The sequence below is a fragment of the Dromiciops gliroides genome, chromosome 3 (assembly GCF_019393635.1).
Source record: "Dromiciops gliroides isolate mDroGli1 chromosome 3, mDroGli1.pri, whole genome shotgun sequence".
NCBI lineage: Eukaryota > Metazoa > Chordata > Mammalia > Microbiotheria > Microbiotheriidae > Dromiciops > Dromiciops gliroides.
In genome coordinates, this window is record NC_057863.1 from 319,517,341 (window position 1) to 319,533,686 (window position 16,346).

General features: G+C 32.7%; 1 protein-coding gene across 4 annotated transcripts in view; it reads left to right on the plus strand.

Annotated features, from left to right (window-relative positions):
• The window catches only part of NECTIN3 (nectin cell adhesion molecule 3), a 186,447-nt gene that overhangs the window by 60,203 nt on the left and 109,898 nt on the right, over positions 1–16,346 (plus strand). For 3 of the 4 annotated variants that reach the window (XM_043995012.1, XM_043995013.1, XM_043995014.1), the window contains exon 5: positions 1,674–1,825. In XM_043995012.1, the coding sequence (XP_043850947.1) occupies positions 1,674–1,825 (152 nt within the window). Of the gene's footprint in view, positions 1–1,673; positions 1,826–6,687; positions 9,905–16,346 lie in introns of those variants that run through there. The other variant, XM_043995011.1, reaches the window with a different exon arrangement.

A 16,346-nucleotide genomic window follows, 5' to 3' on the forward strand; every position in this document is an offset into this window, starting at 1 on the left:
AAACACCCAGTCCACTCTATCATCCTGCATCTCAAGGGATTTAAAGGAAGAGAATAGTGTAAAGTTGAGCAAGATAGCTATAGGGTCAAGGTTTTTAAGGGATAAAATGAGACTAGAACAGGTATGATAGCCTGGAAAATCAGTGGTGGGTGGAATTGTTATGAATTATGGTAAGACAAGATTCTAGATTCAGGATGGATGAGGTACAGTAACAGCTGGAAGGATAGTCCAGGCTTTCATCATTTCTCATCTGAATTGTAGCCTTCTGGACTCACCTGAAAGAGCTTCTTCATTTGTCTCATTGTTGACACTAAACCTTCTTAGACTCAGTTAGCTGTGTTCTTTCCTTGCTGAAAAAAACGTTCAGCTGCTCCTAATAGCAATAAAGAAAAAAATGCAAACTCTTGAGAGCACATTTCAGGCCCATTGCAACCTGGTTATGAGCTTCCTCTCTAGTTTTACTTTCTCCTCCACTGTGCTATCAGCATTCTGTCTCCTGCCCTCTTTATCTATTCTCTGGCTACGATGCACTCTCTCCTTCGCTCTTTCCTTGCCTCCACATCTCCACTTCACAGGGTCCTCATCTACTCTCTAATCTTAGTGTAGGCCACCTTCTTTTAAAGCCTTCCCTGATTAACCCACAAAATGTTACTGTTCTCTTCACCCTCAGATTACCTTGTATTTCTGTATCTAGGGACTTCTTGCAGTCCTCTCAGGACAATATACATTACCTGAAAGCCAGAGCTTTTTTTGTTTGGACTTTTCTATTTTCTTTTCCTAGTATAATGCTTTCTATATTATAGAAGGTGCTGTTTGTTGAGTTGATTTCATTTGAATGCTCCTACACCCAAGGCATTTTCTAGTTTTATTGACATTTTGAAAATAAATGGTTTACCTCACCAATGCAGCAACTAATAAACGTCTACTAAGTGCAAAGTAAAGATTAAAAGTTGAAATATCATTTAAAGTTCTTTAAAACCTTTTTTCTGTGTTTTTGATATTTTGACTCGACTTCTTAAAACTTATATTTCAAGAGAAGAAATGTTAATGCTCTTTGTTAACTAAAGTATTCTGACTACTCAATTGTAGAACTGTTGTTTGTTTAGGATGATTTTTCCTTCATAGTTGAAATTAATAAAACATTAAGTACCTACCATGTCAGGCCCTCTGCTAAGTGCTGGAGATAGAAAGATAAAATCTTGGGAGAGACAACATGAAATTAAATCTATACAAAGCAGGCTTTATATTGGATAAATAAGACAAAATTAACAGAGGGAAGGAAGTAGAATCAAGAGAGGTTGGGGAGATACTTATAAAGTAACAACATTTAATAAAATTTCCATTGCTGATGTTATTTTAAAAATGTTTTGGATCTGATTTCTGATTTCATTGGTATAGGGAACTTCCAGAGAAAAAAATGTCCTCAGTTAACATAGTTTGACAGTAATCAGTGGTCTTCAATATTTTCTGTGGTAAAATGACTTGCTTAGGATTTACACCACCAGTATAGTATGCATCAGGCTAGAGACCTGAACCAAGGTATTTTTTAAGGCCAGCTTACATTATACATTACACATTATACACCTTTTGCCTTTTTTCAAATGATAACAATATTTTGCGTATTAAATAAATAGTTATTAGAAATGTCTTTAACATTTTTGAACATCTTTCAGGTTGGATGGACAGTGGCCTGATGGTTTAGAGACTTCAGAGAATACTTTGTATTTTGTCAATCCACTGACTTACAACTACTCTGGTGTTTATATCTGTAAGGTTACAAATTCCCTTGGCCAACGAAGTGCCCAAAAGATCATCTACATATTAGGTGAGTTGCCATTTCCTTGCATTTAAGTGCTTTAAAGTATTCTGTCGATTGTCTTCATTAGAGCTAAATAAAGATCCATTTCAGCATTATTATTGGGTTTCTTTGGTTAAAGATTTTTGAGAAAATAGATGGATTTAATAAAATATGCTTATTTAAAATAAATAGTTTGTTCCTCTCCTAACTAATCTGAAACAAAGTTTTCTTGTCCTTTCATTGGCTTTGAATTTTTAGTCCTCTTGGTCAAGACCAATAACTTTGATTAGGACAGAAAAGTTCTTCATTTGCCTCATTTAGCAAATAAATGACCTGCTTTTTGATACCTTGTTTAATTTACATTTGGAATATCAATGACTGTTGCAAAGATCAGGACTTCCAAATTGAGGAACTTTGATACCAAATTAGGAATATTTTAGGTGAAATTATAAAGATTGTAATATTTTGTTGTCAGTTTCCAAATTAGTTGTTGCCATAAAAAAACCACTTAAATATTTTGGCTAGGTTTTGTTGTGAGAGAGTTTGGAATTTATGCTTGGTTATTATATCTTTTTAAATTTATGCTAATGTGTAGAACTTTGGTACCCTCTATAATTATAAATAATTTTTAAAATTTACTTTGTGGTGGTATCTGTAAGTAATATCAAACATTGACTAGGTGTATATGTATCTATGAATGAATTAGTAACAACATAATGTTTTTGACCATATGCCTTGGCATGTGGAAAGAATAAATTATAATTTTTATGTGATACAATGTAGTTTGTATTGTACTGAGATGATAGATGTTTAGGTTTGGTTATTATTTTGTTTCAATACTATGTTTTTAACAGTCTTCATTTTTGTAACTCAGTATTTCCCAGTGTTTGAAATTCTACTAGTCACACTGACATTACTTTCCATATGTCTTGTCTTTTTGAAATTATAACTTTTTGAAATTATACTTAATTCATTTGTTAGCATCATAATTATCAGAAGCATCATATCATGATTCAGTATCAGTTCTATGTACATATAAAATGTCATATAACTTTGGGGCCGGACCTTAAGGAAGGCCCCTAGAGACCATCTGGTCTAATGAAGCCAAGAAGGGGAACTGAGAGCTGGAATACACAGGGGCCTGGCCTTGGGATCAGGAAAAGCTAGGTTCAAATCCTGACTCTTGACACATCCAGCAGTGTAGATCAAGGACAAGTTATTTATAACATCATTGGTTCTAAGAAACTCTCCGAGATCATAAAATGCTATAAAGTTGCTCATTTGCATTGGTGGAGGAAGTATTGACAATGAACCATGAAGTTCATTGACAGGAATTGTACTAGGAGGACATTTAGCATAAGAGAAACTAGAGTTATGTTGTGTGACTTCTGTATACAAGGTAGAACCAATGAATAAAAATTATAAGCAGATTTTCCCTCCCTCATACAGTGAAGGACTTTCCACTAAACAAACATTCCAAAACGGAGTGCCCTGCCTGATGTAAGTTAGTTAGCTCTTCAACAGTTGTTATTTTCAGATTGGTTGGATGAATATCTTTTTAGAGGTATTCCTCTAAAAGAATGTGTATTCCTGGAATTTTGTGAGAAGTGGTTTTATGTGACTTCTACATTTCCATCTAAATTTTAAGATCCTTAGATTCTTTGTGCTTGCTTAATAGCATTTCTCTTTTGTCTCTTGCTTTCTTTCTAATTTTAGACTGAAGGGAGGGAGAATGTTACCACTTGGCACAAATATTTACTTTAATTGTTAATAGCAACTAAAATATCACATAAAATTGGAATTGAATTAGAACTTGTGCAATTTCCTTGCCTTTTTAGAATTTTAAGTTACTTTCTTATATATCATTTGTTATGCTGAACTTTGATTCCAAATTAATCTCATCTTTCCCATCACAAATGAAACTAGTCCAGTGTATTTTATGTTTATGGTCAAAAAGTTTTATTATGAGTTCCATGTCTCCAGTCTACTTTAGCTGTTTGTGGTTTGGGGAATTTAGTCATTAATCTATGTGTTCCATCAGTAATTTTATTTTAACCATGTCCATACAACTCTAGTGATTCTTGCTCTCCTTTTCTTAATTTGTTATATAGTCCCGTAAAGAGCATGTTCTTCATGCCATTGACCTTTACAATTGCTCAGTTTTGTATTTGTTACTGTAACATCTATGTTGCAGAACTATAGTGGAATTGAATTATCGAACTATTCATTGAATTTAATCTCTTTTTCTAAAAGTTAGTAACTACTTATTTAGCAATGAAGTTATTTTTGGTAGCCTGTCCACTACTCTTTTCCCTTCTTTATTCTCCCTGAAAGGTGTTTGCATTGTTGAGTATGTTTTTGTTCCCAGTGCCTGAATGGATGTAGTTCTTACTGACTTTTGACATAAAAGCAATCAGACTTTTCTAGGAATATGTTCAGATTCATTTTGAATCGATCTTTACTGGTAGTTTTCTCATTAAAAAAAGAAAAAATAATAAGTCTTAGAAAACACATACTGTTTGTGAAAAATGAAGTCTACATACATAAGTATATTGAAAAGGATTTTTCATGTCCAGTTCATCCATTGGGAAGAAGCAAATAGTTTTTATGTTCTTTCTGAGATTCTAGTTGATTAAATGTGTCTATATATGCATGTTTATGTAGATAAATATCTACATAGACACGCATATATAGAAACATATATAGAGAGGATATTTGTACACCACTGAGAAAAAGAACATCTGATTTAAGATGTATAACCCGTTTCTAAAAATTTCCTTTTTTATTTAAACGAATCAAATATCTCTAAAGTAGATTAGGAAGAAATAGAAATTTAATAAATATTAAAGTGAAATATGAACATTAAAAACGTGAATCTTTGGAAAAAATAAAATCTTCAAAGAAAATTAAGGATAAAAAGTTGAATAAATTAAAAGGTGAAACATTTAATTTTGGAAAGTGTGGCTATGATTGATTCTCATGTTGTTTTTTTTTGTTTTGATAAAAGTTCTAAATCATCTTTTAAAAAAATGAATTACAGAGGCAGCTAGGTGGCACAGTGGATAGAGTACTGGCCCTGGATTCAGGAAGACCTGAGTTCAAATCCGGCCTCAGACACTTGACACTTACTAGCTGTGTGACCTTGGGCAAGTCACTTAACCCCAATTGCCTTACCAAAAAAAAAAAGGAAGGAAGGAAAAAAATGAATTACACATACATACATTTTGCTACTTTGAAACTAAAAGTCCCTGCCCTGCCCTGACCCCCCTCTTCCCCCTGGAAAGGCTTTAGGAAATAAACATTTAGTTCTTTTCCTCATTTTATAAAGTCCTAACTCTCTTAAATTAGATTTTGTGAAAAATTTGTACTTTTTATATTATGACTCCTATAATTTTTCTCTTCAAGCTGAACTTAATGGAGATTAGATGTCAAGAATCCTTCACATTCTCCTATGTACTGTATCTTCCCACAGATTTAAAACTCCTGTTTCATTTATTAATACTATATGAACTAATATTTGATATGCTTGACGGAATTACGATCCTATATATGTTTAAACTTATAGGAAGTTAGTTAGTATTACATTGTCAACAGTATTTATGCTGTACCTGCTAAATTCTCACCATATTCTGTACATACGGCATTCCATGATGAAACTGGCCTCAGTAAGTATTTTTCTACAGCTTATAACACTAGAATAATTTCCCAATGTAGATTTAGTGTGTTCTAACATTTAAAAAAAAATTTCAGTACCAACTCATTACAAATGCTAATCTAAACTACAAAATTATATCATTTTGGTCATCTAGTCTTATAATATAGGGAATTTAAGCCTCTGTAACATGTAGTTTCTTCTAAAACAACATAATTTTGTGGAAAGTGTCCTAAAATACCACTTTAATTGAAAATTAACCAATGTTTACTTTTCATGACTCATATTTAGTATTTCTTAATGTTAATGGACATTCACATGGTAATATGGTAGCAATATGCAGGATCATTTGCATCTAATGTTTTAGCATTATTAGAATGTTCTCTCTAAAATATTGTCCATTTCTATTGGTATCGATTCCACACATTATGAAATAATTTCTTTCTTAAAGATAGTGTTGGAATTTTTTTAGTTGCCTAAAATATTTAGATGTCTTTTTCTCATGGTGTGGTTTGTTAATCTAAACAAGTGAGAATGTGATGTTCTTTATTTTCAAAATTCCTAATGATCTATATTTAATACTTCTTTGGTTTTTAAAATTTGGACAGTCTATTCACTTAAGAAAAAAATATTTTTGAGAGAATAATCAAATGATTAGCTTACTCTGCCCACTTACCAAGAATGTATAGTTTTTCATTCTTTAAAGATATGCTTCTGATGTAAAATTTAAATCTAAATTTCTCTTTTAAAAAAAAAAACAACACACAAAACCAAAAGAGAATTGGTTCTCTTCATTTTATTCCCCTCTGCCACTGGCTGAGAAATTAAATTTATCTTGATACTAATATTTATAAAATCATAATTATATAGGAGCCTTTCCCAGGAACATAATTTATATAAATAACTAAGCAAGTAGCTTCCCCCTTCCTGGTGTGTAACACTTGACAACAACTTAATCTTTAACATTGTAGTCTAAGGGGTTATACCCTGTATAACAAACCTTCTTTTGTGGTAGACCAATGATTAGTGAACAGATATCAGGCTTGGTGTAATTTTTAGATGTGTTGAACAAATGAAGTAACATGGCATCTTAGTCTTATCAAATTAAGAATGAAAAACTATTTTTTACTATGTATATATCCATCAACTGTGCCTTCTTTTCAACTTGCTGCTGATTTAGCTTTCACTGACATTCTTTGCCTTTCTGTGTCTTGTCTATCTTTGCTGTTTCCATTAGATCCTCCTACTACTACCACCCTACCACCTACAGTTCAGTGGCGTTTCTCAACAGTTGAATTCGAAGATGTAGATGCACCACCTAAAAAATTGCCTTTCCCATTATCAACTTTGGCAACAATTAAGGATGGCACAATTGGCACCATCATCGGTGGTGCAGTGGGTGGGGCTCTCTTCCTGATACTTGTAAGTGTTTTGGTTGGAATATTCTTCTATAGGAGAAGACGGACGTTTCGTGGTGACTACTTTGCTAAGAACTACATTCCACCATCGGATATGCAAAAAGAATCGCAAATTGATGTTCTTCATCAAGATGAGCTTGATTCTTACCCTGACAGTGTAAAAAAAGAAAATAAACATCCAGTTAACAATCTAATATCTAAAGACTATTTAGAAGAACCTGAAAAATCTCAGTGGAACAATGTAGACAATCTGAACAGGTTTGAAAGACCAATGGATTATTATGAAGATATAAAAATGGGAATGAAGTTTGTTGGTGATGAAAGTTATGATGACAACGAAGATGACTTAGTTTCACATGTAGATGGTTCAGTAATTTCCAGGAGGGAGTGGTATGTTTAGCAACCACTAAATGAAAGTGACTCTGTACAATGTTTCATTCATTTTAGTTGATCATTTTCAGATTGTTCATACTTTTTCTTGAAGGAAGAATAAGCTTTTTGAAGTTGATTTTCAAGCTTTTTATATTCTAACTTGACAAATGGAAATGTAAAATCTAGGTTAAATGTATCTGAGCTGCTTTATATTTTTTTTCAATGCTGTACTACTGTCTCAAGATTTGAATTTTAATGCAGAGTACTTTATTGGTCTGTGGCACAGGTAAGAAGAAAATTGTTAACTTAAAAGTTAAATGTATAATTTGTTTTGGTACAAAAATTAAAAAAAAGCAACTACTTTTGGCATCGTGTATTAAATGTTTACTTAAGACTATGTTCTCGGATTTGTGAAAAACATATACCTCTTGATTTCAAAGGTTTTCACCATCAAATATCATTACATCAAAATTGACTCTTAGATTTGTTCAAGCATTATTTTTTATGTATTCAAAAATATGCAGCCTGATGAACCATTTTCCCTTTTAAAAAGTGTTTTCTAAGGTTAACAGAAAAGGAATGAATACCTCTTCATTTTAAATGAGCCTTGCCATGGTGACTATAGAGTCAGGTATACTTCTAAAGATGCTTTGCACTGAAACTATTAGTTGACTAAATGAATGGGGTTTAGTTAACTAAAATTAATAGGATTTTTTGTAATACCATTACCCTTTATGGTTTTGTTCTTTAAAAAGCATATAAGAGCTAAACAGAATAGAAATTCTTAAATAATTTTGCATATGCTTTAGTTTCTGGAGAGTAAAAAATGATGCCATAGTGATATTAACATTAGTTATGGTACAGTAAGTGCCAAATCTATCTTTTGCTTCTTAGCTACTTCCAAAATACCTTCTTGTAGAGGAATAATCTATGATAGATTGTCAGTTCTAGTGAGGTATAGACCAGATCTGGTTATAATATGCAAATAAGAAAAATATATTCTGAGTTAAAGATTTTATGTATTTTGTAGACTTATTTGTTTCCAGTCAATTAAGGTTGACTTTAGTCAGAGGTGAAAGAAAAATACCAAGATCTTAAGGATCCCAAAGTTACAATATTTGGATTGTCTGTAGTCTGTAAATTGTAGGACTAGTAGAAAATTTCATACCTAACCCAGTTTGCCAGAATATTTTCCTAAAACTTTTTCCCCCTGTGTGCTTTTAGATCAGTGTTTGAAAATTATTGAGTTTTTCATTTAAAGTCAGCATAACAGATATAACAAGTATTTCCTTTTCTGAAGTATGTGTATTTGAGAAGGTAATTTCATCCAAATCTTCAAATATTGATTTTCTTCATGAAATAATTAAAATTTAAATGTTTCTACAGTGAAAACCTGGAATTATCATATAATGGCTTATATATTATGCAGTCCAAAGAACTCATTTTGTGATTTATTAACTGACAAGGTAATATCTGGGATTTTCTTTGTTTATTTTTATTTTTACTTTAAAAAAAACTAACACTAAAGGAAATAGATAATCTTGTGATTGGAAAAGCAATATAGAAGTATTTTTTGAATTTTGTTTGCTTTGAGCAAGGCTTAGGAAACTATGAACAAAAAGTTATGGTTATATGGAACAGATTCATTTGAAAAGATTTTATAATGGTTAAAACCTAAAAGCAAGTTTGTGAATATGGAATAATTACTGTGACTTTTACCTTAACTTTTTTGAGGGAGTGAAAATTGAAAATTAGTATTTCCCTTTCAATAAAATACTGGAAGTATAATATCAGGCTAAAGTTAGACATGTATATAGTTTATAAACACCTGTCATTGAAAGATTTTCTTATAAATTAAGTACTAATAAGCATAATACAATATCCAAATCACTAGAAAATATGGATTTTGAACAATACAAAAGTTAACCAATTTTGCAAATGTGTATTTTTTTTTAGTTGCAAAAACACCTCAAGATGACCTACAGTATTTAGAGCTTTACAACAAATACAGTATCTGTATTTTAAAAATAGACAGTGCACTGTGATTGAAGTAAATATTTTGAAGGGAAAATTAGTGACTCCATGCTTAAACTGCTGGTGTTTTGACCCCCCCCCTCCCCCCAAACACACACAAAGATAGATCTGAACTCTTTATCAGTTTAAGAGATAATGGTTTTGGCTTCTTGTTTGACCAAAGTTTCCTATTTAGAACAATCACAAACCAGATACTGTACATAATTCTCAACTTGGGAGTAACGCTAAACAAATGTATAATGTAGTTCTAAAACTATATTTCAAATGTTCAAAGATTACAATTTACTATATTATCTTTGAAAGATAGCTTGTTGTCTTAGGAAAAAAATGAACTACTTATTGTGAACTCACTTTTTCATGTGGGATATTTTGCGCCTTCTATAAATTTAAGGGATTTTTGTAATATTCAGACCTTTGAGTATTTGCTACACTCAGTGTATCTTTCACCAATTTAAATAATTTGGTAAACTTTACAGAGTTTCAGAGCTTAAGTTCAGACTGATGATACTCGTGTTAACTTTCAAAAGCATTGCAGTGTTGTTTCCTACGACATTATGTATGTTTGCTGTAAATAGAGACCTGATTGTAAACATGAATAGTTGTGTGAAATAAACATTTTTGTTAAATTAATTTTTGAATACAAGTGATGTACACAGCTAATTAATCTAGCAACGTATAAAAATGCAAGAAACTGTCCCTGCAGAAGAGATTCGTTAATTTAAGAAAAAAATCTTAGTGTTATATTTCCTTTCCCCATAATCTTAACTCCTTTCTCTCAGATTCTTTGAATAATTTTTACCTTTTTGAATTAACTTCAGGAGAGTCCAGTAGAGAAATCAATATGTCTTTTCTTTTCTGCTGTCAGTATTTTTTTTGAGGGATGTTTATCTTTTTGGTAAAGGTAGTCCAAAAAGGAAAGAATTATTAGGCCTTTCTTGTTTTCTATGTGACTGCTTTGATGGAGTTATATTTGAAGAGAATTACATAATTGGAATGTTCAGCAAATATAATGCAATTTTATTTAAAGGATACCTATAAGATAAACTAAAAAATGGGGAGAAAGTCTACAAGGTTACTTTAGATTTTCAGAAGCAAGAAGAAAATAAATGAAATATTGAATTGCTTGGGCATTAAAAAAAAACTATAAATAGAAATAATGAAAGAAGATAATATAGACTGTAGACTTTCATGTAAAGGCCACAGAAAATAAATGCAGAAAGCAGTCTTTGAATAAATCAGTAAACTTTTTTTTTTTTGGCCAACGAACACTTTTTTATGTGTTTATTTTGTTTCAAGTTTTGATACTCCTAAAAACTGTATCATCTGTTTAATAGATGAAAGCAATACAACGTGTTAAAAAAAAATCTACCAGAATGTATGAAATGAAGCCTCTAGTGAATTTTTGAAAAGTAACAGATTGTATAGTGAACTGACTCATATTTTCTTATTAATAACAAATACAACATTCCTAAGAGACTGCATCTTCATATTTCTGGCATTTTATGTTATATTCTAGTTTTCTATGCTAATAAAACTTGCATTGTTATTTAGTAATATATTTAGTAAAAAATCTTAAATATCTCTCTTGCATAAATAATCCAAAAAACACATTTTCACTTTTCTGAGAGCTTATTTTCATTGGGAGAATATAATTAAAATGAACGTGTTTGACAATGTAACTTATCTCTTAACACATAATATGGCCTTTAAACTGTATTTAATGGATAGTGGCAGTAGGCTAACAAATTAGTATTTCTAATTAGTTGTTTTACTATTTAATTCTTAATACATGTTGATGAATATTTGAGCCAGCCATTCTGCTGTGTGACAAATTTTCTACATCCTGGTTTCCCTACCCCCTTATATAAAACCAATTAAATATTTTAATCTAACATGCTATAATTTGTTTTATATACTTCCACTCTAAATTGTAACACAATAGAAATTTATCCTTTACTGGTTGTTTTACTTATGTTAATTTGTATGTTTCTGAAGCCATAATTATTACACTAAGGCAAGCAGACAATAAGACAAATCAATTTTTTTTCTGACTGAGCCTAATTGACTACTTGGAATAGATTTGTTTGAGAATCATTGCCTAAAATAGAGCATTAATAGCTATCATTTTTGTGTCTGTGAGCCAGTCGCCTGAAATTAAATTAGATAGAGTTTAAATGTTACTTATGTAGATATTTGTTGAATGTTTCCAAGAAATCACACCAGAAAGTTGACTTTAATGAATGCATTAATGAGATTTAAACAGTGGTGCGTTCTTCATTCCTTTTTGAAGGAAAAAAGCTATCACTGTGGTTTTGTATGATATTCCTTTTAAATGCCTACTCTTTAGTCAACATTGTGTTTTGGTGCATATTGTGTTTTGGTTGATATAAAAGTGAATATTCCTGCCTCTCTCTTTTTTTTTTTTTTTTAAGTGAGGCAATTGGGGTTAAGTGACTTGCCCAGGGTCACACAGCTAGTCCGTGTTAAGTTTCTGAGGCCAGATTTGAACTCAGGTACTCCTGACTCCAGGGCCGGTGCTCTATCCACTGCACCATCTAGCTGCCCCCAATTCCTGCCTCTCTTAAAGACTTTATTGTCTAGTGTAGAGATTTCAGATGCCAAAGACTTGAGGAAATATCAGGGGATTAATATATACAATTTTGGTATAGCTCATTCAGTGTGGTGAAGTTCAAAGACCACCAGATCTTGGAGTTGGACAACCTGGGTGCAAATCCTGGCTCTGCTGCTTTACTATATATGCTTTTGAGTAAATTGCCAAATCTCTCTATGCCACAATTTCTGTTTTTGTAAAATGATGAAGTTGATAGATAACTTACTTCTAAGGTCTTTTTTATTTCTCAACCAAAGATTAAATAATAACATTCTAAGCTTATGTACCAAAATAATTTAAAATAAAAGAAGGATCTTTGTTGTATGGGGTTAGGAAAAAATTAATGGAAAACCTACATCTTAATAATATTTAGACTGCTGGTACATGAGGGAACAAAAACCAAGGCAGGATTAAGCATACATCGTTTAGACACTGGCCTAACCTAGAGGGCATATTTTAAGAAAAAGTAAGATGATAAAAGTTGAGTATCTAGAAGTTTGGTCTTATAAGGATTTGTTAAGTATTAGAAAACTACTATAGAGTTTTGGATAAATGTTAGGAGGAAAGTGATTTTTTTTTGGAGGTTGTTCTAGTTGTATATTTCTTTGATTTGTGTTAGGTAGCTGAGAGGCACATAAGGCATGGAGACCAGATATATTGTTAAAATATATATGCATAAAGGATTAATATATGCTAAGATTTTGGTCAAGAAGATAGTGAGAACAATATAGATCACAGATATATTTTGGTGTGAATATGGGGCAGAACTTGGTTGCTAAATGTGGGAATAGAAAAGGCTCTATTTTTCTGTTTCAGGTAATTTTTTATGAAATGAATGAAGCCAGCAATATTGATATTTTATATTTGTAATGGTACATTTAAATCTTATCTAAAATTAATAATCATATCTCTGTTTCAGATGCAAAATTAGTTTGCATAGTTTCTAAGTGTACTTTAATTTGTATCAGCCAGATTGTAAAGAAACTTAAGTTTTGATTTTAAGTAATATACAAACACATACATGTCTTATTTAAAGACATGAAAATTCATTCCTCTACTCCAGATCAGATTAGTTAAGCTGAAAACTGGTAAAAGCAGAAATAATATTGTTGTCAACATAGTTTATGCATCAGAGTTTAATTATAATCAGTTGTACTTTTTGTTCTGCTCAATAATGTTGTTTCTCCATAGCAATGGGTTTATCGTTTTACCATATGGATTTTCAATATTTTCATGCTAAATGTTCAGAAAAGTCTATTATTTCAAAAGATAAAAAGGCAGCCTTAATTCTCATTATTTTAGTGTTAACTGAAGATGTTTAAATAAGTGTAATGATATTTCTACCCAAGACTGAGTAGTTTTGCTGCTGAGGTAACTAACCCTGTACTGAGTGGCATTTAAGGAGGAGTTTTAACTCCTGATTGGCTGAGAGAATGATGAACATATTATTCTCTACCCGTATAATGATACTATTTCAGTTTGTTGCAGAGATGTCATTGATACATGGAGAACAGAACTCCAGGAAAATAGTTGAAAGAGAGAGAGAGAGAGAGAGAGAGAGAGTGTGAGTTTTGAATGGTGAATTGGAGCGCTTAAAGTCACAGACATTTATAGGAATTGGCCACACCAAGTTCTTTGTCATCTAGTACTAGATTCTAGAAACTATTGGGAGCGGACCTCCCCTGGGTAAAATAATTTTCTGCTGGTTTGAGCTGAGATCTTATTTCACTTTCAGCTGAAGAACTTCGGTCTTTCTTAATTTGTAGCACTTCTCCAGTTTCTGTTTGCTGTTTTACTTGCATAGATATATAGGTTTACTTGTTATTTGCTATTTATGATGGTCTTTTGTGTAACTAGCATTTGATGGGAAGAAGCAAAGCAGTGAGTGTAAACTCTTTACTTCTCCAGAAAATTTATGCACATATGTATTTAAATAATCAGGGCTTCTCTGAAATATTCTTTGGGAAACTATTCCTAGATACAGCTAGGGGGAAAAGTTATCCATGCCTCAAAAGAAAATCCCTCTACCATGAGGAAAGAAAATACAAAACAAAATATGATTCATAGAATGAGAAGTCTTCTGAGATACCAAGCAAAATATTTGAGAGTATGGACAAAGAAGATCCTAATAGGATTCAAAACTTTCTTTCAAAACTAATTCTTTACAAATTTGCCTTCCTTTCTGAAACGCATTGAAAATTCAAGAAGTCAGAAAGTTAAAGCCTACTACCAACATTGCCTGCTTCTTAAATTTAAAGTGGGGCTATAGATTATCTTAATCTCTACAAAGATTGAATGATCACTGCTCTGGATAGCTATGGTTAATAGCCAGGGGCTGTAGAATCCTGGCATTTTCATGTTGAAATCATTAAGTACAACCTTTCAGGGAAAAAAAAAAATGGGAAACACCAGAGGAAAAAAAATAACCTCAGAATCAAGACTAAAATTCCAAAACCTTTAAAAAAAATTTCTTGGAATAGAAGTAACCAAGAATCATTGTGAAAATATTCCTGCAGATAATCTCTACATATAAGATCTGTATGGGCTGTCTAATCTGGACATGGCTCAACATCTCATGGATAGGTATAGTTTGAAATCCATTCTATCCCTGAAGTGACTGCCTTTTAGTTTTTTGTGGGTAGTAGAAGGGCCTGTGGGAGTTCTAGATGGCTGAAGGCTGGAAGATTGCATCTCCAGAGAGGAACATCAAAGCTAGAATTATACCCATCTGCCACCTCTTAAATATCTCTAAATGTACAATGTTTAGAAGTTTATACCAAAATCACCTACCTTCCCTGAGGTACACCTTAGTTTATCATTACCAGCTTGACCCTTTTTTACCAAACACCAGTAACCCAAAAGATAATCAGAAATGATGAATACTGAGGAGCCTTTTTTATCTAGGCAATCAGTAAATGGAGATTGTGGTTCTACAAATGAGAATATACCAAAGGATACACAAGAATAAATGAGTTCTCTTGCCAGAAGCAAGATAAAATCTCAGCCCAAGTGAGGAAAGAGAATGATTTTTCTCAAGGGAGGTCCATTCTCAGGTTCTAGAATTGTAAGCCCAGATATTCAAGGAACATGATTGAGGCCAACTCTCATACATATATCTGCCTCTATGAGCTCCAGCCCGCCATTCAGATTTTTTCTTGCCTGCCTCCCTGGAGCTCTCCTCTCTCCATTTGTGTCTCTGAGATTTCTGCAGCAAAAACTCTTGCTCATCATTCTGTCAGCCAATCAGGAGTTATGTCTTCTACCATATAAATGCTAAATGTAGCACAGGTTTGTCTTCTCAACAAAACTGCCCTAGGCTTGGATGGATGCAGAATCACATTAGAATTATCAGTGTGCCCTAATAGGTGATAATGTTGCTTCATATCAGAGATTCAATGTACCACCATGATATTTACAGCAAAATATATTTTTATTTATTCTAGGGATGATAACAGACTATTGATTTTCGGGTTGGGGGGTGGGGGTTGGAGGACACTTTTAGAGTCTTGGGAAAAAAAAAGAGGCCAAATGGTGAATCCTTATAAAAAAATTAATATATTTTAAAAGTATCAACCCTAAATACTACTATACAATTTGAAGACTTCAAACTTTTTTTTTCTATTTTCCAGAAACACTCATTTCCTTTTTGTCTTTCATTAAATCCACATAAAGAAGGCTTAAAGGAAGCTGAGAAATGACTAAGAGGTATAGCAACAGTAGAAAAAAGGATAGAGGAAAGACCCAGGATAGGGAAGATGTACTGAGTGGGGCAAGGTAGAGGACTAAGAAATGCAATATCCTCAAATATTCTCAAATGAAGGGGTAGCTATTTTCTTCAAGGCCAGTTATGCTTTTGATCTCACCTGGTCCTGTTTACTCTAGTAATTTGCCTCCTCAATCAGTTCAATTCCATCATTCCACTGAAATTGTTCTCTCCAAAGTTACTATTGATTTCTTAATTGCCAAATCCAACGGCCTCTTCTCAGTCCTCATTCTCCTTACCCTATACTGTTGGTCACTCTCTCTAAGACATCACTGTCTTCTGGGTCTCCTACCTATCTGACCACTCAAGTCTCCTCTGCTAGATCCTCATCCGGATCATACTCTTTAACTCTACATGTTCCACAGGATTCTGTCCTAGGACTTTTTTTTCTCTGTACTGCACTTGGTGGTCTCATCAGCTCCCATGGATTTAATTACCCTCTCTGTGCTGACAGTTTTTAAATCTACCTACCCTGCCCCATCCTCTGCCAACTTCCAGTTATCCCATAGATATCTTAAACTCAGCTTGTCCCAAAGAGAAATAATTATCTTCCTCTCCTCCCTCCCTCCATCTCTTCCTTCTATTACAGTAGAGGGCAACACCATCCTCCTTGTCCCTCAGGGTTACAACCCTGTATCCTTCTCACTATCTCTCACCCCTCCATATTCAGTCTGGTGCCAAGGCCTGTCAATTCACCT